We start from the raw sequence: 24,719 nt of genomic DNA, 5'->3' as shown, positions 1-24,719 counted from the left end.
CACCTTGCTGAAGTTTAAAGTTTATTATAATGGTAATGGCCAATCAGCTCTGGCTGCTTTTAGCCCTTGCCCACAGATAAGTGGAGGAGGGTCGGTTTTAATCTAAAAAAGTCTTTGTGGTGGAAGCCAGCCATCTCATGTTCCATCGAGGTGGATAAACAAAATGCAGGTTATAAATATCTATTGTGCTGCTGAAGGTGCCTGATAGTGACTGACATTTCATGATGAGTGCTTCTAACTTCTTCAGTTAATACAGTGGTACCTTGGGTTACAGATGCTTCAGGTTACAGATGCTTCAGGTTACAGACTCCACTAACCCAGAAATAGTACCTTGGGTTAAGAACTTTGCTTCAGGATGAGAACAGAAATTGCATGGCAGTGGCAATGTGAGGCCCCATTAGCTAAAGTGGTACCTCAGGTTAAGAACAGTTTCAGGTTAAGAACAGACCTCCAGAACGAATTAAGTTCTTAACCCAAGGTACCACTGTAATATGGGTAGAACTATACTTATGAAATGGGACGCGGGTGGCGCTGTGGGTAAAAGCCTCAGTGCCTAGGGCTTGCAGATCGAAAGGTCGGCAGTTCGAATCCCCGCGGCGGGGTGCGCTCCCGTTGTTCGGTCCCAGCGCCTGCCAACCTAGCAGTTCGAAAGCACTCCCGGGTGCAAGTAGATAAATAGGGACCGCTTACTAGCGGGAAGGTAAACGGCGTTTCCGTGCACTAATCTGGCTCGCCAGAGCAGCGATGTCACGCTGGCCACGTGACCCGGAAGTGTCTCCGGACAGCGCTGGCCCCCGGCCTCTTGAGTGAGATGGGCGCACAACCCTAGAGTCTGTCAAGACTGGCCCGTACGGGCAGGGGTACCTTTATCATTACCTTTATACTTATGAAACAGGGGTGGTCTCAAGAGGCCTGATCCAGCCACCCATCAAGACTCCACTGATTTTGACAGCAGCAGCAAAAAAGAAAAAGAAACTGAAACTTAAGGGAGATAGATGGCTCATTTGATGAACAGAGAGGAGCAATAACCCCACTCCACAGATTAGCTGAGGAGATGAGGCCTATGTTCCTGTGCATATGCTTCTGTGTGTCCTTTGTATGTGAGCATCCTGTGTGCAGGTAAAGGTAAAGGAACCCTGGATGGTTAAGTCCGGTCAAAGGCGACTATGTGGTGCAGCAATCATCTCGCTTTCAGGCCGAGGGAGCTGGTGTTTGTCCACAGACAGCTTTCCGGATCATGTGGCCAGCATGACTAAACCACTTCTGGTGCAATGGAACACTGTGACAGAAACCAAAGCGCACATAAATGCTGTTTACCTTCCCATCACAGCGGTACCTATTTATCTATTTGCACTGGTATGCTTTCAAACTGCTAGGTTGGCAGGACCTGGGACAGAGCAACGAGAGCTCACCCTGTCATGGGGATTTGAACTTCCAACCCTCTGGCAAGCCCAAGAGGCTCAGTGGTTCAGACCACCTGCGTTCTGTGTGCATGCTCATGAGTGAGTGTGGGATGACCACAGCCACTTGAGACCATTACTGGCATGAGACCCCTGGAGGGTTAGCCAATGGTTGGCCCTTGAGACCCCAAAGATTAGCCATTTCTATGGGTGAATATTATGGTTTGATTTTTCTCATTTTCTTATTTTTTTATCCAATCTTAAATTTACTTCTCCATATTTTCACATCAGAAAAGAGTTTTCATGAACATTTTGTTGCAAATGTCTTCTCATATACACACCTTTGAATGTCATTTTTCTTAATATACACATTTCTCAAAGCAATTTCTCCATATATATATATATATATATTGTATGCCATTTACACCAATATATGCATTTATAGGCACACTTTACCTTATCATATGCATTCTTGTACTTGGCTGAAGAACTGCTTGGCTGAAGAACTGGATTTCAAAATTTGGAGATACGCAGAGTTCAAAGGATGGCTGCCTTCTGGTTTGCAGAAAGTATTTCAGAAAGTGAGAATTAAACAGGTTTGTCTTAAAGTGTGAACTGAATGGAATTCCTCCCCCATCACCCCGCCCCTGGCTGCAGGACACGCATGCCAGACCTGGGACCCGATGGCTAGCTACGCCACTGCCCTACATAACAGCTAGTTCAACTTTCCCTGTATCTTTATGATGTAAGCTGCCATATCTGAGCTCCTACTTCACATCATCTGCCTCTGGCCAGGGGCAGAGTAGACACACTTTCACAACATCAGCACATGGGATAAGTTGATATTACAGAGGGGATGGAGGAACCTGGCACTGAGCCACCATTTTTATTGGAAGCTGTTATATGTGACGCAAGGATGGGAGATCTGCAGCCTTGTAGATGATGGTGCTGGACCTCAACTCCCATCATCCACTGCTGGCTGGGGCTTATGGGAGTTAAAAGTACAGCAGTATCTGGAAGGATGTGTACTTCCCTGTTGTATGGCACAGTTCCAAACTCAGTGCGGTTTTGTAGGTTCCCTTCCATCTTATTTACCATCATGGGTGTTGAACTGAAAGCGATAAAGTTAAAAAGGAGGGCTACATCGAGTGAGTCAGAGCAATTATGTTCTGCTTTTTTGAGTACCGGGAATGCATTTTTGCCTAATTGGTTGTAATTGCAGCTTTTATTAAGTATACAAAAAAAAAAAAAAGTTGCTGTGGAAAGTTTAGGGAGTAATTGGTCTATTTTGCTTGAGTATCTGTAGGCAGCAAGTCTGCTTAGCCAGATGCATCAAGCAAATTTGAAGCATGGTAAGGAAATATACCTGTGGGCTGAGCTGAGGTAAGTTAAAGGGTAAGGCAGCTCACAGGGTGAAGAAAGAGGAGGCAGGGAATGAAATAGCAAACACAGCTTGATTGCCAGACCAGTACCGTGCCAAGTCAATACCCGTGAAAGCTTAAATATTTGCTGTGGTATTAAAATAAATGCAGAGCATGGGCAAACGGTAGATAAAATAGGGAGCTAATTGCTCATAATCCCCATTTAGATTTATTAATAGGTTCTGGTTTTCCAGTCTGCTGCTTTTATTAAAATAACGGCCATAATTCACAGTTGTTTTATTGGCGTAAATCATTGCTATGGCAACAGCCAAGGAGTGAAATACTGTGGTTGTGATTGATGAGTAATTTCAAGTAACCTCCTCTGGATTAATCTATGTTAGAAAACCCCAGCAGGTGTATGGAGGTCGTGGGCTGGCTGGACAACAGGACCTCCCTCAGGTAGGTCCATAGGAAAGCAGAGCGATGTGTTTGGCATCAACTTGGCTGCAGGAGTTGCTGGAAGGAGGCGCCATCCAACCATCTTTAAAGCCCTATGCGGCCTAGGACCCTCACACTTATGGAACCGCCTCTCCTGGTATGTCCTGCAGAGGACCCTAAGGTCCATGAATAATAATAGCTTAAAGGTCTTGGGCCCTAAGGAAGCCAGACTATCCTCCACCAGGGCCAGGGCATTTTCAGTGACAGCTCCAAGCTGGTGGAATGCTCTGTCCCACGAGACCAGGGCCCTGCAGGACTTGATTTCCTTCTGCAGGGCCTGTAAGACAGAGCTATTCCACCTGACCTTCAATTTGAATTAGCCTGATCCTCTATTCCCTTTTCCCTTCCTCTTCTATGAAGAAACCCTTTCTGGGACCCCACATTTAAATTCTTCCCTGGTCTCCTTGCTGGCCCTAGTAGGACCAACTTGGCCAGTTAGCCCTGGTGTTCATTTTATGTCTACTGACTGAGTTTTTTTTCTTCTTCCTCAAAATGACCCCTGAATTTTTGAATTTTATTGATATTGATGCTGCATTTTATGTTGTATTTTATGTTGTATTTTATGCTGTTTCTAAGTCACATTTTAATCATTACCCTCCCTTAGCCTGGTTTTTAAACTGGGAAGGGTGGGGTATAAATAATAATAATAATAATAATAATAATAATAATAATAATAATAATAATAATAATAATATCATCTTAGGGACTCCACACCAGATTTGTGGGTGTTTTCTCCTTAGCCTTTTCTTCTCCTGAAGATATCCCACGGGGCAGTGGAGGTTTAGGTTCAGAGTTTTCCTTTTCCTAGACGGGCTAATAACCAGAGTGTAGTTGTTGATAGAGTTTCCTTTCCTCTTCAGAGAAGGGGAACCTGTGGTCCTCCAGATGATGCTGAACTACATTTCCCATCATTCCTGACCACTGAACATGCTGCCTGGGACTGGTGGGAGTCCAATAGCATCTAGTAGGCAACCAGTTCCCCATTCCTTCTCTGTCTGCTTACTGCTAAAGTATTATGGTGGAGCATCAGCTCATAAGTAATGTTAGTCAGGTAGAAAACACTGCATGCATGATGGTAAGACTTGTGTGCTGTTTACTCGGTTGAAGGGAAGTTACCGTATTTTTCACTCTATAAGACGCACCAGACCATAAGACGCACCTAGTTTTTGGAGGAGGAAAACAATAAAAAATATATTCTGAATCTAAGAAGCCAGAACAACAAGAGGGATCGCTGCACAGTGAAAGCAGCAATCCCTCTTGCTGTTCTGGCTTCTGGGATAGCTGCACAGCCTGCATCCGCTCCATAAGACGCATACACATTTTCCCTTACCTTTTAGTAGGGAAAAAGTGAGTCTTATAGAGCAAAAAATACGGTATAATGTGGAAGAGGAAGCAGTCATCAAAGCTAGTTTACATTTTTACACATACACGACTAGAAATGCACAAGGGAATGTGGAAGTTCTACATTGTTTTGGTGGCTGCAACTTGAAAACTTATCTGCAGTGTTATCTGCGTCCAAACATGAAAAAGTGTGTCAAGAGAGGTTTCTGGTCCCATATATTTGTCAGGATTAGGAGTGGAGGAGAAATCCAATCGGATGTGCATTTAAAGCCTGATTATCAAATTTGCACCTTCTGAAACACTGTATGTGAACCAAAACACAGCGGTTCTTCAGAATTCGCGCTTCTCTGAATTTTGCAATGCAGTTCTCCAACCAAATGTGTTTACAAAAATGCATATATTTGAGGAATGTGTGCATGAAAACGACGCTATTAGTGAAGATGACACAAGAAAAATGCATTGCTGTGGGAAACTGCTTGCAAAAATGTGTACATTAGTCAAAAGTGCATATAAAAATGTGTTTATTAGGAGAAATTTGCACTGAAATTCTGATTAATTTCCATCAGGACTCCCCGCCCCCCAAAAAAAATATTGCAAATTGCTGCAAGATGTGTGGAAGATGAAGCTCTGGGAGAACTGAACCTTACAGATCCTTTCATTCCTAGTCAGGATCTGGATGTGAATGTTTTATGGTTATGCCACATAATGTTGACACCAGTACTTGAATTATAAGGGGTAGTGGAGGCTCAGTTACCTTTTATTATAAGTCCCATAGTTCCTATTTTCAGAAGGCTATTGGGGACATAGTCTGGCTAAAGTTAGGGGATTCAGTAGATGGGATATTTCATAACAGAGTCCCCTACCGTTCTCTCATCCTATGTCTTCACCTGTAATTTGAGTACTGGGTTTTACACTGTTCAAGCTAAGCAGATTTCAGCCTGGCTGGATAGGATGACCTCCGGGTGCCCCATGAAAACTGCTCTGTGCTTCCCAAAGGCAATGTGGAACGAAATGAAACTGGCCCAACAATTTCATCATTCTTTATCTTTACTTAGAGCAAATCCAGCCTGCACAGTGTTTCAAAACTCATCTTGACTTTAACAGAAATACACGGGCAGAGCATGTACAGCATACGACACACTTCAGTTTGACAATAACTCCATTTGACACACTTCCGAACCGTTCTAAAAACAAAACTGCAAACCCTACAAAAAGTCCACAACGGGTACATGAATACTGGTCAAAAGCGCAACAAAAACAGTTATTTAAAAAAAAAAAAAAACCAGACAAAAAGAATACATTTTCATAGTTAGCAGTAAAACCAGACAGCAACCTCCACTCTCACTTAAAAGGCACCATGTTATATTGTGATACATCTTCCTGAGTAGGCATTTGCAAAGAACTGCCATGCAAAACATTAAGCAGGCCAAGAGACGGCTTCTTTTCTTCATTGGTTGTAGTAGTACTCTTGGCCATAGACGTCATACCCATGGCCTTTGTAGTAGCTATACTCGTCCTCATAGGCTCTGAAAGTATCCCCGCGGGGCTGCCCATTCTCACTCGCGTAGTATTCTGTTTGAACCTCATAGCCATTCTCATAACCAGTGGTGGTGGTATCGTACGGCCACGGCTCTTCAGAAGGCGTGTCATAGTGCCATTGGTCCTCTGTGGTGGTTTCATATTGGTCCTGATACTCCGTGGTGGGGAGGACTGTGGGGAGCAGGGTGGTGGGAACAGCAGTGGTCGCTTCGTTTTCTTCCCCTTCCTCCTCTTCCTCTTCTCCATTGCCGCCGTTTCCGTTCTCTTCCGCAGTGCTGTTGGTGCTCGTGCCGTTGACGCCGCTTCCGTTCTCGTCCACCGTCTCTGCTTCTTCCTCTTCCTCCTCTTCGTTTTCTTCTTCTTCGTCACTGTCTTCCTCTCCCTTCCCTCCTTTTTCAGGAGCTTTGTCCTTTTCACCCTTTTTAGCTGCTCCTCCGTTTCCAGGTTTCTCCAGGGGCTCTTTCTTTATGGGGCCCTGCATGGACACATCAAATATTGGGGGAGGCAGGAAGGGGGAGAAAACCCAGAGTTAGAATGGAGGTAGGTGATCCAAGGCAATCAATCCAAAATATGAAAGCTAGGAACATAGTATAACAACTTTTCCCACTAATCAACATACCATGTTCGCATGTGATCCCAAATAGCAGTGAACAGGAGTTGTCTAACCCTCTACATGATACAACTTTGACCGTGTATATATTAGCAGCAGCGTTCAAAATTCACCAGGCACATTTTGCACCTGGTTATTGGCCACTTAAGGGATGCGGGTGGCGCTGTGGGTTAAACCAGAGAGCCTAGGACTTGCCAATCAAGGGACAGATATGCCCCTGTCTGAGTTGGATGAGGACCATGGCATGGGAGCGGGGATGGAAGCTTCAACCCATTGCCCCCCACAGCAGTTCTGATCTGAATCATCTCCCCTCCACCCCACTATTTGCAATGGGAGGGGAACTTGCCTTAACGCTATTAAGAAGAAAGCACCCCATTATATGGGATGGTTTGAGGCAACAGGCTGGTAGTAGCAACCTGTACAGCTTTCCATTTATTGCAGGGGTATTAAAGGTCCACCAATCTTACCTGCTTAGGAGGTGTGGCTTTGCTAGTGCCCTTTTTATCTGCAGTCACTGCTGCAGTAGGAGCCTCTGTCGCCTCTTCATTCTCCTTTCCACCTTCATTGTTTTCTTCATTTGACTGTCCCTGGAGATGTATCAAAAACCAGGAATATCAGAATTGATTTATAGAATGGTTTATAGAATGGACAACTCTCTCTCTCCTTCCATTTCTTATGTGTGCAATAACCATATATCTGTTTAGCTTCCCTGTTTAGGGAAGCTTTTAATGTTTAATAGGTTATTGTATTTTAGTGTTTTGTTGGAAGCCGCCCAGAGTGGCTGGGGAAACCCAGCCAGATGGGCGGGGTATAAATTTATTATTATTATTATTATTATTATTATTATTATTATTATTATTATCACATCAGATTATGACGGGTGCATAGAGAAGACATTAAACAGCTCTTTATGCACTATATGAAGAAGACCTTTGTGATGCTCAAAAGCCTTCACTGTCATCAGAAAGTGACATAAATTATAGCACCTGTCTACCTTCCACTTTGAAATCGTCCCAGCTCAACAGAGTCTATGGTGTGTGTGAGAGAGATCTAGGACTCAGCTATACAGCTGCAAATAAAACGTTTTGAATGTGTTGTAAAGTGCAATATATAATTGTGACACAAGATGGTGGTTGTGAGCTATAACGAATTCAAAGCATTTTCCAAAACGATTTTTTTTTATTAAAAAAAAACCATTTTCACAACGTTTTTAACATGCGTGCAGATTCCACCAGATAGACAGACAACGAGACGGCTGATAGATAGATCCACATGCCAGATCAAATGAAATGGAAACACTGCTAACCATATTTTATAAAAAACAACAGACGAAGCTTGAAAAAAATGTTTCCAGGCTAATATTGGAATGATGATCCAAATGCACGCATGTTGCATTGTGGAATCACAACTAGCATCTGGTATTTATTCTAGAGCAGGGGTCAGCAAACCTTTTCAGCAGGGGGCCGGTCCACTGTCCCTCAGAACTTGGGGGCGGGGCGGGCGGACTGTATTTTTTGGGGGGGAAATGAACGAATTCCTATGCCCCACAAATAACCCAGAGACGCATTTTAAATGAAAGCACACATTCTACCCATGTAAAAACACACTGATTCCCAGACCGTCCGCAGGCCGCATTTAGAAGGTGATTGGGCCGGATGCAGGCACATTTTAAGATTTAAATTAGTTTGACTGAGAGATGGGGGATTAGAGCACTTTCTGCTACAGCTGTCATCAAGGCATCTGATATCTGAAGGGCGAACTGGGAAAGTGAACCTCAGGTCCTGGATAAAACTTGATCTCAAACATTTGCACTGGCACCAGTGCCCCCAATGCTGGCACAACCTCACCGCAAACTGGCATAATGTCATGTTTTGCAGCATTGCTCTGGCATTGCTGTTGGTCAGAGCAAGCTAAGTACTTCTGTGCCGGGACATCAGTTCTTAGGATCAGGCGGTTAAAACACTTAAAATAAGATGTCGTGCAGTGCCAGTAAAAACCTACGTTATTTTCTTCTCTGTTGCGAGAACTTGCAAAATTGCATGGTGTGGCTGGCTATTTGGATAGCAATCTGAGAGCATCACAACCTCTATAAAAAGCAATTATAGTATTCTTGTTTGTTTAAATGTTCCTGAGGTTCTGCTTTTGTCGAGGCTGGACACAGCCAGTAGCAAAACCATTGAGATGGATCCGAGAAATACAGTGGTGCTTTCTGAATATTCGCAAGTGACATTCTGCTTTTCTACATACTGAGGATTGTGAGTAGAAGCCTCCAGCTGTCTGCTGTGGCAGCTTGGAATCCCAAGAGCCCTCTTTCAACTGCAGCATTGCATTACTACCACTTACATCCTTGTCAGCACCTGACAGAAGAGTGGAAGAACAAGGAAGTGCTGCCAGGATAGGTAAATAGGTGAGCAACAGCTCTGAAGGAAGGGATGTAATGAAGCACCCCACATCCCTGTAGCAGCTGTCAGCTACTACAGTCAACTAGAGGCTTCTATGTGGTATTTTTCCATTGTTCCTTTGAACATATTTTCAAATGACTTACAGTTTTTTAAGATCGCAATAAAAAATTATTGGGAAATATAATGCTTTCATTTAGTGCATTTCCATCCACCCCTGAGGGGCTGCTTGTAATGTAAGTCTTACCAGGATTGGTAAGATTTTGCAACCTAATTCAAAAGATCTAGAGGACCCTCACTGTCCCTTCCAACTCTACAATTCTATGATTCTATGACTGTGCTAACTACCTACTATTTCCCACTTAGAGACCCACATGTCTTCAATTCCCCCTCCCCACTTTGTTCCTTTTAAAACCCCCAATTTACACCCCCACCTCTTTGAATATATATATATATATGTAATCCACATACATTCAGTAAATTGTGTTTTAGAGTACCTTTCTCCATACCGTTCTAGTTACTAATTGCTTCCCAACAAAATAGATTATGGACAGAGGGTACAGTGCAAACATTGGCTCTGATGTTCGGACCTCCTGCTCCCGTCCCCCCAAAAAAGCATTGACACAGGATAATTGCCTCTCATGTGTGCAAATTACAGCCTAGCAGAGCTGGTAACAAATAGATCTTTACCTCTAAAGCCCTATTCTGCTGCAATTTGGGTTTGCCAACTGTGAGCATTATTTGTTTGTTTGCTTCTTTGGAAAGACAGTCCCCACCTTTCCATTTTAAAGACTATACTCAAGGCAGTTTACAGCAAGTATTAAACACACACACACAATATACATATATTGCATGAATCTGCCATTTAAAAAAAAAATCTGTTTGCAAATTTGTATTTAAATATATATTTCTGAATGTATTTTCTCACAAGAGATGCATTTATCAGTACAGTGGTGCCCCGCAAGACGAATGCCTCACAAGACAGAAAACCCGCTAGACGAAAGGGTTTTCCATTTTTCGATGCGCTTCGCAGGACGAATTTGCTATGGGCTTGCTTCGCAAGACGAAAATGTCTTGCGAGTCTTGAGATTTTTTTCCGCTCCCCACCCCCTTTTTCTAAGCCGCTAAACTGCTAATAGCCTTTTAGTAGCTAAGCCGCTAAGCCGCTAAGCCTTTAATAGCTGCTAGTAGGGTTTAATAGCCGCTAAACCGCTAATAGCGCTAATCCGCTAAGCCGATAATAGGGTTGCTTCACAAGACGAAAAAACCGCTAGACGAAGAGACTTGCGGAACGAATTAATTTCGTCTTGCGAGGCACCACTGTATCCTTTATCTCACTGTACACATTTATAAACATATTTTTATCCAAAAATACATATTTCTAAAGGTACTTTCGTACATTTTATGGTGTTCACACAATATATTCAATAAGTGTACAGTCTGTACCTGTGTACACAGATAGTTGAGCTGCATGCTTGTGGAGTCATTCACATGTCAATTTCACTGGGTGTACAGTTTGTGTGCCTGTGTACACAACAGCTGACCTGTCCAAATCAACAAGTGTACACTCTTTCACACAAACCCTTGTACGTGTGTAGAGACTGCTTGTGACTTAGCAACACTAGCAGCCAAGAGAGACAACTCCTTTCCTCAGAAAACTTGGGAACTGTAGTTAAAGGTGCTGGGAATTGTAGCTCTCTGGTGGGGGAAACTACAATTCCCAGAATTCTTTGGGGGAAGCCAAGTGCTTTAAGAGAGAAAGGGGGGTTGCCTTACTAAAGACAGGAGGTTAACTTTTTATTAGGGACCTGTCCAACTCTCCTTCTATGACCAGAAACTCCTTCCATTCACACAGCAAGAAGTTAGGATGCAAAACAAGGTGTTTGTCTCCCACCCAGGAAGAATGGCAGATGAAGCTGATGGACTACATGGAAATGGTGGAAATGACTGGCAGAATCCGAGACCAGGGAGAAGAGTCGATGGAAGAAGATTGGAAAAAAATTAAAGTATATTTACAGAAATATTGCAAAATTAATGAATGTTAGAAAAATACTGGAATGAAGTTATATGGTTTTAGCAGAAATGTTATAAAGAATTAAGCAAAAACTGATTGTTAATGGGTTAAGGTGGAAAATTTAGAGTAAGATAAATTACAGAACAAAAAATTGAGAAAGAGGGAAAGGATTTGCTGAATTAGCTAATTTGAACTAGAATACAAAAAAGGGAGGTGTGAGGAAGTCGAGGAAACAAGTAAATGAAAGATAAAGATATGGAATTTGGATGTGTTTTTAAATGTTTTTGTTTTTTCTTGTTGTTTTGATGTACTGTTTTTTCTTTCAACCTGGCACTTCTTCTGATCCACCAGGTACCATTATTTACCCTCAGTCACCAGGCACTGCTCTGCTCTGCCCCTATCCTACCAGGCTCCACTTTGTGATCCATCGAGTCTCATCCTCTAGTTTCCAGATTCTGCCCCTAAATCTCAAGGCCTGTGCCTCAGGAGAGCTGGCTAATTGTCACAGTGACAAGGAGAACCCTACTCAGAAGTAAATCCCCATTGCTGAAGCCACAGAGAACCTATGAAAGAGCCTTTGGGGGGAAAGCCAACAAGGCTTTCTCTAGTAACCAGAGAAATAATAAAAGGTTGGGCGAGATGGTGAGGTCTACATTTAACTTAGACCCACCCCAATATTTTCTACATCAAAACAACACCCTAACAGAATGGGCCTAGAAGGCTCAAGGCTTGAGACAAATGTGTGTAAAGTTCTGATTCTCATGCAGGAACTTCATTTACATGGGAGAAAACATCTTCCCCCAAAGTACAATAGAACATAGTGGCACTCTTGTAGCTTTTGACATCCAAGTCAGGCCAAAAAAAATCATTTTTTATAAATACTCTTGTGTCTAAGCACATATTGACCCAAGAGACCATAACGGTACTGAAATGAAGAAGCTATTCCAGGCTGTTCAGGTAAAATATGTGTTCCCCAAATAACATGTATACCAAGATACATATTTACTTAGGAGACTATATCGGCTCTCAGGGAGCTAACACGGTCCTGAGGTAAATACAAACATGGAGAAGATGCATAACAGCCAACACTTCAAATACGCCAGCGCCCAGACCTGTGTCAGGGACCATTGCTCCTTGTGGACACATTGTCCCTTTTTGTGTTAATGGGCTTGCTTTCTGTTTGACTGAGGTGGGTCTTGTTGTGGATGGCTCTTTGGGGACAATCCAAAGGAAATAAGACTCAAGTCCACTGGCTTAAGGAGACCTAAGTCCTATTGAGTACAGTGGGGCTGAGGAGTAATGGGAAAGCCCTTCCTGGAATCTGCCAGGTTGTGGATTGGGTAGACTTCGTACAGTTGAGGGAGCAGGCGGAGACGCAGGGGAAAGGCTAGGCTGAACCTTCCTCCTTAACATAACTATTTTCTTGATGTAGGAAGTGATATCTGGTTTTCAACATCGCAATATATCACCAACTAAACATCTAATATACCAATACCTTGAAAGTCGAACGGAATCCGTTCCATAAGTCCATTTGACTTCCAAAATGTTTGGCAACCAAGGCGCGGCTTCCGATTGGCTGCACGACCTTCCTGCAGACAACCAGAAGCCATGGAAGCAGTGTCAGACGTTCGGGTTCCAAAGAATGTTTGCAAACCAGAACACTCACTCCGGTTTGCGGCATTCAGGAGCCAAAACGTTCAAGTTGCAAAGCGTTCGTCAACCAAGGTATGACAGTATATCACAATGTCTAAAATAAGGATGGAGCTATTGGCTGGCTTCATGGTTTTCCCCACATTGTTATTTTTGCATAACACACACACACACACACACACACACACACACACACCATGATTCATGATATATTGCCAGGTCAAAAATTATGAAACCAATGTCACGATATGGACTTCAAACCTGCTTTGAACTATATATCGTCCAGTCCTCACACTCATCATGATTCGCAATATATTGCCAGGTCAAAAATTATGAAACCGATATCACAAAATGCACTCCCAATTGGTTTTGGATGATATATCGATCGTATATATATCACAAGGTGTTTCTTTAAATCATAATTCTTTAGTTATGTGATTATCCTTATAAAAGAATGCCTGAGGGTGAATTAAAGCTGACCTGCCCAAGTACTGAAGAACAAAATATGATTGAATGGTTCACCTGAGGACCATAACAGCTGCATTGGTATAAATGGACAAAAGTCACATCTGTCTCTAAACCTTTGGCTCTCACAATCTCTCACTGTGTCTTTAAGGGTTACTTCTTGTTTAGATGACTTGAGACTTGAAAAATATTGCGAGGAACCAGAATGGAAACTTGTGGGCAGTTAGTAATCGTCACCATGGACGCTCGCAGAGTACAGTCTATAAAAACAATCCTGGTTGTTTTCTTATGCTCCTTGGTTTGCTGTGACCAATGCCAAACATGTCTCTTACCCCTTCTTCTTCTTCTTCCTCCTCCTCTTCTGAACTATCACCACCATAGCCTTCTTCGGATGAGTCACTGTTAAACTAAAAAGAGATACAATTGTGAGGCATTTCCCGTATTTCTATCACAAAACAGAATGCTGAATTATACACATGTAAATGGTCAGCTTCAGTTCTCAGAAAAACACCCACCCCCCAAACAGCAACAATCCCATCTGCACTATACATTTAAAGCAGTATCATCCCACTTTAAATAGTCACGTCTTCACCCAAAGAATCTTGCGAACTGTAATTTGTTAAGGGTGATGAGAGTTGTTGGGAGACAGACACGCACCCCATTCCCCTCACAGAACTACTATTCTCAGATGTCCTTGGGAAAAGGGATTGATTGTTAAACCAATTTGGGAATTACATATATAGTGCAGAAGGAGCTTGGTAATCCACATGCTTGTTATGCATATATATATGAGGCCAGTGGCGTAGCGTAGGTTGTCAGCACCCGGGGCAAGGCAAGTAATTTGCGCCCCCCCCCCCTCTGCACTGTCCCTCCCCCAGGTAGTCCCTCGCTCTCTCTCCGCACCGCACCGCACGCCTGGCACCCTCCCCTCCACAGTAGGCGGCGACCCGGCTGCTCGGATCGGATTCACACAGCCAGCACTGCAGTGAGAGAGAGAGAGAGTGAGCCAGGTAGGGGCAGAGAGCTGCGAGTGCGAGCCCCCCCCCAGATGTTGCGCCCGGTGCGGCCGGCCCACCCCTGCACCCCCCATGCTATGCCACTGTATGAGGCTCCACATTCAAAGTTTAAAACCAGAAGGTCTCTGGTTTGTTCTTTGTCCTGCTGATACTGTGAAAGTTATTTCTTTTTTAATGAGATTTACAGTGGGACCTTGGGTTACAAACACCTCGGGTTACAGACTCCCCTAACCTGGAAGTAGTACCTTGGGTTAAGAACTTTGCCCCAGGATGAGAACAGAAATTGTGCGCCGGCAGCAGCAGGAGGCCCCACTAGCTAAAGTGGTACCTCAGGTTAAGAAGGGTTTCAGGTTAAGAACGGACCTCCAGAAGGAATTAAGTTCATAACCAGAGGTACCACTGTATAGACAGCCCTTCATCATAAGAGCTCAGGGTGGTTCACAGAATAAAACACAGGATAAAAACAAGTAATTATTAAAAACAAAACAGTAAAACAATAACCCATAGACACATTTAAAAGGTTGTAGAATATTAATCAGCCAAAGGGGGACATTTTTGGCTGACGTCTGTCTATCTATCTATCTATCTATCTATCTATCTATCTATCTATCATCTATCTATCTATCATCTATCTATCTATATCTATCTATCATCTATCTATCTATCTATCTATCTATCTATCTATCATCTATCATCTATCTATCTATCTATCTATCTATCTATCTATCATCTATCTATCTATATCTATCTATCATCTATCTATCTATCTATATATCATCTATCTATCTATCTATCTATCTATCATCTATCATCTATCTATCTCTATCTATCTATCATCTATCTATCTATCTATCTATCTATCTATCTATCATCTATCTATCTATCTATCTATCTATCTATATCTATCATCTATCTATCTATCTATCTATCTATCTATCTATCTATCATCTATCATCTATCTATCTATCTATCTATCTATCTATCTATCTATATCTATCTATATCTATCATCTATCTATCTATCTATCTATCATCTATCTATCTATCTATCTATCATCTATCTATCTATCTATCATCTATCTATCTATCTATCTATCTATCTATCTATCTATCTATCTCTATCATCTATCTATCTATCTATCTATCTATCTATATCTATCTATCTATCATCTATCATCTATCTATCATCTATCTATCTATCATCTATCTATCTATCTATCATCTATCTATCTATCTATATCTACCTACCTACCTACCTACCTACCTACCTACCTACCTATCATCTATCTATATCTATCATCTATCTATCTATCTATCTATCTATCTATCTATCTATCTATCATCTATCTATCTATCTATCTATCTATCTATCATCTATCTATCTATCTATCATCTATCTATCTATCTATCTATATCTATCTATCTATCTATCTATCTATCTATCTATCTATCATCTATCTATCTATCTATCTATCTATATCTGTCTGTCTGTCTGTCTGTCTGTCTACCTATCTAAAATTATGCGTCTAAACTTAAACAAAGAAGCAAGGATTATGAAAAATGGATGCTGCTCAGCATCTGACCTTCAGCCAAAAAGTTCAGAGGAGCTTATCATAGAATCATACATCTGATGCCCAGAGAGACTTCCATGCAGGCTTTTTATATGGCGACAGGCCCACTGAACTTCAACCATAGAGCTGCATATTATGCCTTCAAGACCCCTTTTTAGTGCCATGGGCTAGACCACACTTCTCAGCTCACATAGCACCTTGGCAATGCTCTCAAGGGGGGCGTGGAGAGATGTCAGTTTCTTCCTATCACCCATATAAAGATCAGGAATCTTGCAGAAGCATCCTGTGTTTTAGGTTAGGAAATGTTATCCCATTACAAGCGTCAGGGGTCTGAACAGTGTACCTAGAACTGTACCCAGACACCCAAGCAATCTACATATGTTTGGGTTGTATGTCTATATTGGCCTTAACCTAAAAGCCATGCCTGTTTTTTATGAGGAGGCAAACAAGAAAGATATGAACAGGATTCATCTTCTACACAGCGAAGCACAAAAATATCTCTGTACTCAAGAGACATGCCAAACCACTATTCTGCCGGCACAACATTCCCAGAAGCAGGGCCATTTTTAGGCTTCTTGCATGAGCTATCCTTGAAACCATGTAATTAGCGTCCCCCTGCCCCAGCTGGAATCTCTCTCTTATGTGCAAGAGTAGGGGTAGAGGGACAATGTCAATTCTGTTTGCGTTTCAAAGGGAACCTGAACTTACTTAAACAATATGAGACCCGAAACACAGCCGTCCTTTGACATTCACAGTAATCCAAATTTTGCAATGCACTACTCCAACAAATTAATGTCTACAAAAATGCATATTACTTAGGTGAAAGCATGCATAGATTAAATCCAGTTGTGAAAATAACATGCAAAAATGCTTTACCTTACAAGAAATGGCTTGCAAAAAAATGTGTACATTGGTCAAAACGACATACAAAAATCTGTTTATTAGGAAAATTCTTTAGGAAATTTCCTGAGGATTTTTCCCACACCCCCCCCCCCAAATGCTAAAGAAATGTGGATAACTGAATAAGACTGGGGGGAAATGAGATACTGAAGAGAACCAAAATTGTGGGATCCTTCCATCCCTATTCAAGAGACAATGATCAAGACTCCTCCATATGAAACTGCCATGGGAATAGCTGCAGGCAAAGGTTTTGTTTCCTTTTCTTATCTTTACAGTGGAAGTTGTTATTATAAGAAATATTGTGACTTGTATTCAGAGGCATGAGGCAAGTTATCTCATGCTCTCCCTCCCTGGGCCATCATCACTGATCTCACGGGGACCAGCTTAAAATTCTAAACACGCACACCCCTTTTGTGTGGTGTATGTGGCAAGGACCTGAAATTACAAAAGAGATTTCACATAGGGCTTGTGGGTTTCATGGTTCTGTGACTTATATGTCATTTCTGAGGGCTACACATAGATGGAGATGGTCTATTAGGGTGAATGGCAGACCCTATTTTCCAGGGACAGCCCTGGTTTCTGATTTGGTCCTGGAATGTCCTGCTTTTCCTTAGGACATCCTTATTTTCATCAGAGAAATGTTGGAGAGCATAGAGTTATGCAGTGCTTTTTTTCCTGGGGGAAATGCATACCCCTAAACATGTTGTGAGTCTTTGTACTTTTGTCCATTTACTGTATTTATTTCCCCCGATTTGAACTATAAAATGGTGATATTCTTGAGCCAAAATGAGAGTACAGTCATACCTCTGGTTGCGAACATGATCCGTGCGGGAGGCACGTTCGCAACCCGCAGCGTTCGCAGCCTGAAGTGCCACGTCTGTGCACACGTGTGATATCATTTTGCGTTTCTGTGCATACATGAGCGCTGAAACCTGGAAATAACCCATTCTGGTACTTCCGGGTTTGGCGTGGTCCGCAACCTGAAAATGTGCAACCCGCAGCATTCGTAACCTGAGGTATGACTGTACCCCTAAACATTTTTTTAGGGGAAAAAAGCACTGGAGTTATGTGACCCCTGAACCAAGGAGATAAGCAATACTACAACATTTAGAAGACATCTGAAGTTAGCCCTGTGTAGGGAAGATTTTAACATTTAATGTTTTATTATGTTTTCATATGTGTTGGAAGCAGCCCAGAATCGTTGGGGCAATCCAATCAGATGGGTGGGGTATATATAATAAAATTATCATTATTATTATTACTATTACTATTACTACTACTATTATTATTATTATTATTATTACAAATGTTGAATGGTATGGAATGGTGCACTGTTCAAGCAACCTCATTCTGCCTACTTGTCTGCCTGCTTACCTACATCCAATCCAGAAGGTGGCAGTAGCTGTGGCTTCCGCCTCCTTAATTTCAGGATTGCCATTATAGAACTCAGAAGGGAGGAGAACGACAGCAAAATGATAATTTCTTGTCTGTGCCTCTTATTGGCTCTGACTTCTCCTACTGTTGGCCTCCTAGCATTCCGCCACACCAATCCCAATGGACACCAGTCGCTACTACACAGAGGCAAAACACTAGAGCCATCATATAATAATTAATTAGGCTCAAAAAGGCCTCTAACTCAGCGTCTGTATTTGCCTTTATTTTGTGTCTCAGTAATGGTTCTTACATTTTGAAAAGGAATTGCATTTACCTGATATCTCTTTACAGGTGGGTAGAGATAGGGGTACCTATAAAGAAAATACCTATATCTGTTCTTGAATACCTGTCAGAAAAAAGATAAAAGAATTTCAGCTGTCGAATTTAAGGAAAGCATCGACACATTTCATTCTGAACTGAGAATTTGATTTAGTTGACAACATACTGCATTTTCTTCAGAATCCTCTGCTTTGAATCTTCTTCTGAAGTTTTTTACCTGCAAGTAAAGAAGAGATTACTTAAGGCGGTGGTGATTTTCCCTTTTTTCCCTGCTCGCTTAGCTGGGTTTGGGTGCAGGCCTTAGTGGTTCCTAGGTGAAACACATATCCACAATAGAAAGGAAAGTGTTCTTTATTCCTTCCTCACTTTCAGGCTTCTGATCTGGGGTTGTGTTGCAGTAATTGTATTTTGTCCATACGTTGCACTAAAGTTTGCTTCTGCTTTAGCTTCACCCCACCACCACACACACCCCAAACAACGACACTAGAGTGACACCTAGTGATGTATGCATGATTGGCCTTCATAGATCAAAGCTATTCCTGCTGAGCAAAGAACCAAAACAGTTATCCTTTCTTTCTTTCTTTCATTCATTATCTGTAGTGGACCTCTCTTTATATCTGTGGGATGGAGTTGGATGGGATATAGAAAAGAGCAGCAGTGTGATAAGAGAAAGAAATATATCATTCTAAACTGTACAATGTACTATGTGCAGGGATATAAGAAGCCAGAGATTTCCACCCCATCCTGTGGTGTTGTTGTTGCCACCAGCGTTGCTTCCATTTTGCTGCAGTTCACCTTCTTCTACAACCTACATTATTCACCTTGCTATTTGCTGTGGCCAAAAGCAATCAAATCAGTTATGTAATTAATTTCAATGCATTTCACTGGCAGGGAAACATCAGAAACATTTGCAGACTGAAAAAGACAGGGCCAATTTCGCTTATATTCTGTTTCGTGATTTCTGTTCCTAACCTCAGATGAACATGTGAATTGCAGCAATTTCTGGTCACATTTCCATTTCCGATGGAATTATCTTGCATTCCTAAAGGAGGCGATATTTTCATTTCTGTGAGTTAGCTGCAAATAATCAAAGCTCTAGGTGGGATACAAATTCACCCACCCACCCAAAGGCCACATTCCCTTGGGGGTTATTTATCACGGGGGTGCAAAGCAGCACCTCCCAACCATCTATTCAAATTGACACACAAGTGCATCCTATTCATCCATCACCCATTTATTCTCTGAGAGAGAGAGAGAGAGAGAGAGAGAGAGAGAGAGAGAGAGAGAGAGTTATGTACTGAGTTGAATAGGATCCAAAATACAGCAGTCTGATTGGTCCTAGAACAATAGGATCCAGAATGCAGCAGTCTGATCGGTCCTAGAACAATAGGATCCAGAATGCAGCAGTCTGATTGGTCCACAGGAGCCACCCAATCCAACTCCATGTGGAAGTGAATCCCCAACCTGATTGGCCTACAGGAGAATCCCAGAATTAGCCAATCACGTGGGGCCCATTATGTAAATAATGTATATAAAGCAGACATTTTGGGGGAACTTCCATTCCTCACTACTATAAGCTGGATAAAGAGCATGAAATCCACTCTCGACTCAGAGTATATTTCAGAAGTCAAGGAGAAAAGATGGAGCTGAGAAGCAGAGGACCCCTGGAGCCGAATGGGAAGGCTCCTTGTACACTTCTTCCTTGGATGCTAAGCGGCAGCTCTTTGATTTTGCCTCATGAATGATAATGGTATGTCTTTCTCCTCAACCATGACTTTTGTGGTTGTGGCTGTGGCTAGGCAACTCGGACATCAATCCATGACCAGTCCCCACTAGGGACCTCCTGCCAACTTATCCACACACACAACCGTTCTGTTTGCATATGGCTGTGTGACCTGAGCAAGAGACAGGCATATTGCCAATATACACAGAGTTTTCTTGTAGCATTTCAACGGTCCACCAGCCGGCAGGGCCAGCCGGCAGGGAATTCCATTGCTAGATGCAAAAACACAGAATGGAAGGGTCAGTACCCTTCAGAAACAGTTGTGATAAGTGTCATTGAAGTAGATGCTCACAATGCATCCTGTGCTACGTAAATAATTGCTAATTTTACTCACCGAGAAGGCGCAGGCTATTCCCAAAATGCAGAGGAAGATTAGGGCTGCCTTCATTTTTTCTGATTTCTGGAAATAAAAAAAGAAAATACACTTGTGAATCTTTTAGGTTGGGAAACCAGGCATTTATATATGACAGGTGTGATTTCCACTGTCCTATTCACACAGCAAATGTGTGTAGAGTAAACACACGGAAGAGGAAACAAGGCTGTGTCCACTGGGCCCACAAATGACCTCCACATGTTCATTGAGAAATCCTGGTCAGTGTAGACAGAATTGATCTAGATGGACCAATGATCTGACTCTGTATAAAGCAATTTCCTAAGTTTCGAACAGAGCCTACATGCCCATTTCTTGGCAAACTTACAGAGCGTTGCAGCCTCTTGACTAAGAGCCAAAGACCAAGAAGGTGAGAGTATTAAACCCACCCTTCAAAAACTCAGGGCGAGATCCAGCTAACCCCCCACCATCAGATGCTGAGGGGACAGGGAGCTAAGGTAAAGTGTCGGAGGACAGAGTTGTTGTTGTTGTTGTTGTTCATTGAATTTATATACCACCCTATACCCGCAGTTCTCAGGGTGGTTCACAGAAAAGATCCCAATATATAAAATCAAAGTAAAAACAATACCTCCCTCCAAAAAGCAGCATTTTAAAAGGGTACAGGATGTCGATCAAGTCAACCAAAGGCCTGGATAAAAAGGAACATTTTTGCCTGGACCCTAAAGGTGTTTAATGAAGGCGCCAGGCGAACTTCCCTGGGGGAGCATTCCACAGTTGGGGAGCCACTGCAGAGAAAGCCCGTTCTTGTGTTGCCACCCTCCGGACCTCTCAAGGAGGAGGCACAAGAAGGAGGGCCTCAGAAGATGTTATGTAGGCCATGCACGCTTTGCCATGAACCCACTAAGCTAGCCTGCTGCCTTCAGATAGATGGAGGATGAACCGTCTTGTCCTCCTTTGCCTCAGGCAGCAATGTTCCTTGGGCTGGTACGGCCTACCATGTTGATGGCCTCCTATCCCAGTGTTGGTGAGTGGTCCCTCCTCTTATATATTTCTGCTTGGACATGGTAGAAGCTCCACAGGTGGAGGAGAGGGCAAGGGCAGAGGTGGCACTCCTCTGATGAGTGCCTTTGCAATTTTTCACAGTGCCCCACAGCAATGTGATGTTGCGCTGAGGCACTATGAGCAGTCCCAGAGGCAGCCACCCTGCTGGAAAAGGGAATTTAGGCCATCAGCCTCAACAATGGCAGACCTTTGGTTGAGGTTGCTGCCTGCTTGCGCCAGGTTTGAAATGGGCTGCTGCTATTGCATTGATATATGATCTGTTCCCTTCATCTGGTGCCCCTCCTCCTCTCTCCCTTGGTCATATTTCAGTGTGACCAACATGCTTCATCACATTTCAGCATTGCCAATATACCACCAGTCTTTATACATGCGATGAGAATGGCTGTTTTGCACCGTGAAGTTACTATTTCTTTGCAGCGAGGAAACTTAAGCAAAGCAGAGACATAAAAAATGTTGTACTTGACCTCACATTTGCTGTCAAGACGGAATTAAAAAAGGGTTTTTTTCTGAAATATGGTTGCTAAACATGTCCTATACTCTTGATCCTATCATAATCACATGTAATAGTATAGACATCTATTATGTTATCATCATCCTATCATGTAATGTAGACCATCATAGCCTCATGTGATATAATAGGCATCTCTTATTTCACTGTAGCTCCAACTACCCATTATTTTTGAGAATTTGGCAGTGATATTGTGAGGAACAGCTGTCCTGGAACAGCTCCATGGATCTCAGTGGGATAGGAAGTAATACAAAGTTAATTGAATGAGGTTGGTGCTCCTCAAACCTCAAAACACCAACTCTGGACTGATTCCATGGGCCAGCGGTGGGGAAGGTTGAGAGAAGATGATATCTTTATCTCATTCCAGTCATCTAGCCCTTTAACAGACTGATATGCCAATCCATTCCTTAACAACTTCACTGTTGATATAAGGCAGCAGGAGTGGCCATTTTTTGACCCAAAGGTCATCCTTGTCCAATTATTGGAGACCTCATGTCAATGGTAAGGTAAAGGTAAAGGTACCCCTGCCCGTACGGGCCAGTCGTGTCCGACTCTAGGGTTGTGTGCCCATCTCACTTAAGAGGCCGGGGGCCAGCGCTGTCCGCAGACACTTCCGGGTCACGTGGCCAGCGTGATGAAGCCGCTCTGGCAAGCCAGCACCAGCGCAGCACACGGAAACGGCGTTTACCTTCCCGCTATAAAGTGGTCCCTATTTATCTACTTGCACTTAAGAGTGCTTTCGAACTGCTAGGTGGGCAGGAGCTGGGACCGAACGACAGGAGCTCACCCCGTCATGGGGATTCGAACCGCCGACCATGTGATCGGCAAGTCCTAGGCACTGAGGTTTTACCCACAGCGCCACCCGCGTCCCATGTCAATGGTAGACATTGCCAATAATGGGTGTGGCTACCCACATGCTCTCTTGAACACAGCTCCTCCTCTTCCTCAACTGATCAGGGTGGATTAACACCTCTTCTCTGCTCAAATAATCAATCTGATGACTCAAAGGGGATGTCTGCATCTCGATCAAGGCACTGGCCTCTGCCTACCCCAGTTCTGTGTCCCCTTTGCCACTACAATCAAAATTGCTGGAGTCTTGGGAACCAGAAAACTTTCTTGTGCGGCTGGAGCAGACCTTGAATTTGGGAGTTAGCCACCCATGTTAGGTAAGTTCCTGGCCAGTAAGGATTGAAATCATAGTACGGGGGCTGGGTAAACGAGTTTTGAATATTCTGGAATAAATCACAATGGTTACAGCTTTATATGCATTCACTTCATTAAAATAGACCAAGGCCCCTCAATAAACGGTCTAAAGTAATTGATGGCACCCACATTCCTAGTCTGGTTTTCTCAGCATAAAATCTTCACAACTTGGTGCCTTCCACCTGTTGTTAGACTACAACTTCCATCAGCCCCAACCAGAAGGGGATGATAGGAGCTGTAGTCTAAAACATTGGGTGGGGAGGGCACTTGGTTAGGGAAGGTTGATATAAAGGTTGATCCAGGAAGTCCCTCATCATTTATTTTACTTCATACAGCAGATGAGTTCTCACAGTGTGTTGCTTATGGCCTCCTAATGAGATTGTGGCTGGTGTGATGTCTGAGGAACCCAAGTAGCTTTAAGCAAGACAGTTGCCTGCTAGGCTCAGCCTTGTCTACAGAGAGAATGACAGTGACCTACCCAGTAATGTATGGATTGCTGAGTACATGAATGGAGAATACTCTGAACATGCACAAAATGCTAAATAAATGCTAAGTATTATTACTGGATGTATTAGCACAGGATCATTACATAGAGCTAGAGAAAACTTTTGCCATTGTGGTTGTTAATAATTTTGGACTTCCTGCCCTCCCTCCACCCACTAGTAATGATGTAAAATAAAGTTCAGCCAAGCGTCTTTGAAGCCAAAGAGCTGCAAAATACTACTAGCTTGTAAAATGTAAAACATTCCAGGTCTTATTCTGTTTAAGCAATTTCTGGCTAGCAAGAGAATGATTTAAGTAAGAGAAATTGTACTCTTAATAAATAAATTTGCACCTATAAAACGAAACATAGGTTACCTCAAAGCTAGAGTCAGAAATCCAGAAATCCGTGGTCTAAAGAGGAGAGAAAATTACAGTTGCCAGTCACTTACCAGCTTGCAGTCCTGAGAGTTTACAGGCTAGTCTCAAAGGAGTGAGGGGACAGAGATTTAACAGTTCGTCTGTTTGTTCTCGGCCATCCTAGTGGGATATAAGCACTATTTTTACCCTCGACCAGCCAATCAGTGCTTCCCTTGAATGATGTCATTGAGTGGACTCTTACCAGAAATTCTCCAAACTTCAACATTTTTCTAGTCACAGATTTCGTTTATAAACACACAGTGCCATTTTAGTGCCCAGAGTTTTGGATCATTCCACTTAATTGAAGGTTTGAACCAGAGATGAATAGGTTCGGATGCCGAGCTGCATAATGATGGTCTGGGTTTAAATTAAACTAAATATCGGGAACATTAGTTGGGTGGCTTTTTTTAAAAAAAAAGAACGTGGTTTTTTTTTCTTTGGGGGGGAGGCAGAAAT

General features: G+C 42.7%; 1 protein-coding gene across 1 annotated transcript; it reads right to left on the bottom strand.

Moving 5' to 3' along the window:
* Nucleotides 1–5,625: 5,625 nt before the first annotated feature.
* IBSP (integrin binding sialoprotein) lies at nt 5,626–24,364 on the bottom strand. Its single transcript, XM_083398058.1, has 7 exons — nt 24,296–24,364; nt 20,594–20,659; nt 18,643–18,693; nt 18,472–18,543; nt 13,610–13,684; nt 7,217–7,336; nt 5,626–6,614 (listed from the first exon to the last, which is right to left on the bottom strand). Exons 2-7 carry the CDS (start codon nt 20,645–20,647, stop codon nt 6,048–6,050), a joined length of 939 nt encoding a protein of 312 aa, XP_083254184.1. The 5' UTR covers nt 20,648–20,659; nt 24,296–24,364; the 3' UTR covers nt 5,626–6,047.
* Between the last annotated feature and the right edge of the window lie 355 nt (nt 24,365–24,719).

The sequence above is a fragment of the Podarcis tiliguerta genome, assembly GCF_965153285.1.
Source record: "Podarcis tiliguerta genome assembly, chromosome: 9".
Lineage (NCBI taxonomy): Eukaryota > Metazoa > Chordata > Lepidosauria > Squamata > Lacertidae > Podarcis > Podarcis tiliguerta.
This window is presented reverse-complemented; position numbering and strand designations above follow the sequence as displayed.

Coding starts and splice junctions, on each gene's coding strand:
- IBSP (XM_083398058.1), bottom strand. CDS start 20,647: ATGAAGGCAGCCCTAATCTTCCTCTGCATTTTGGGAATAGCCTGCGCC. Junction 18,544..18,642: donor AGGATTCTGAAGAAAATGCA/GTATGTTGTCAA, acceptor TTTTTCTGACAG/GTATTCAAGAACAGATATAG. Junction 7,337..13,609: donor AGGAAGAAGAAGAAGAAGGG/GTAAGAGACATG, acceptor ATACATCTCCAG/GGACAGTCAAATGAAGAAAA.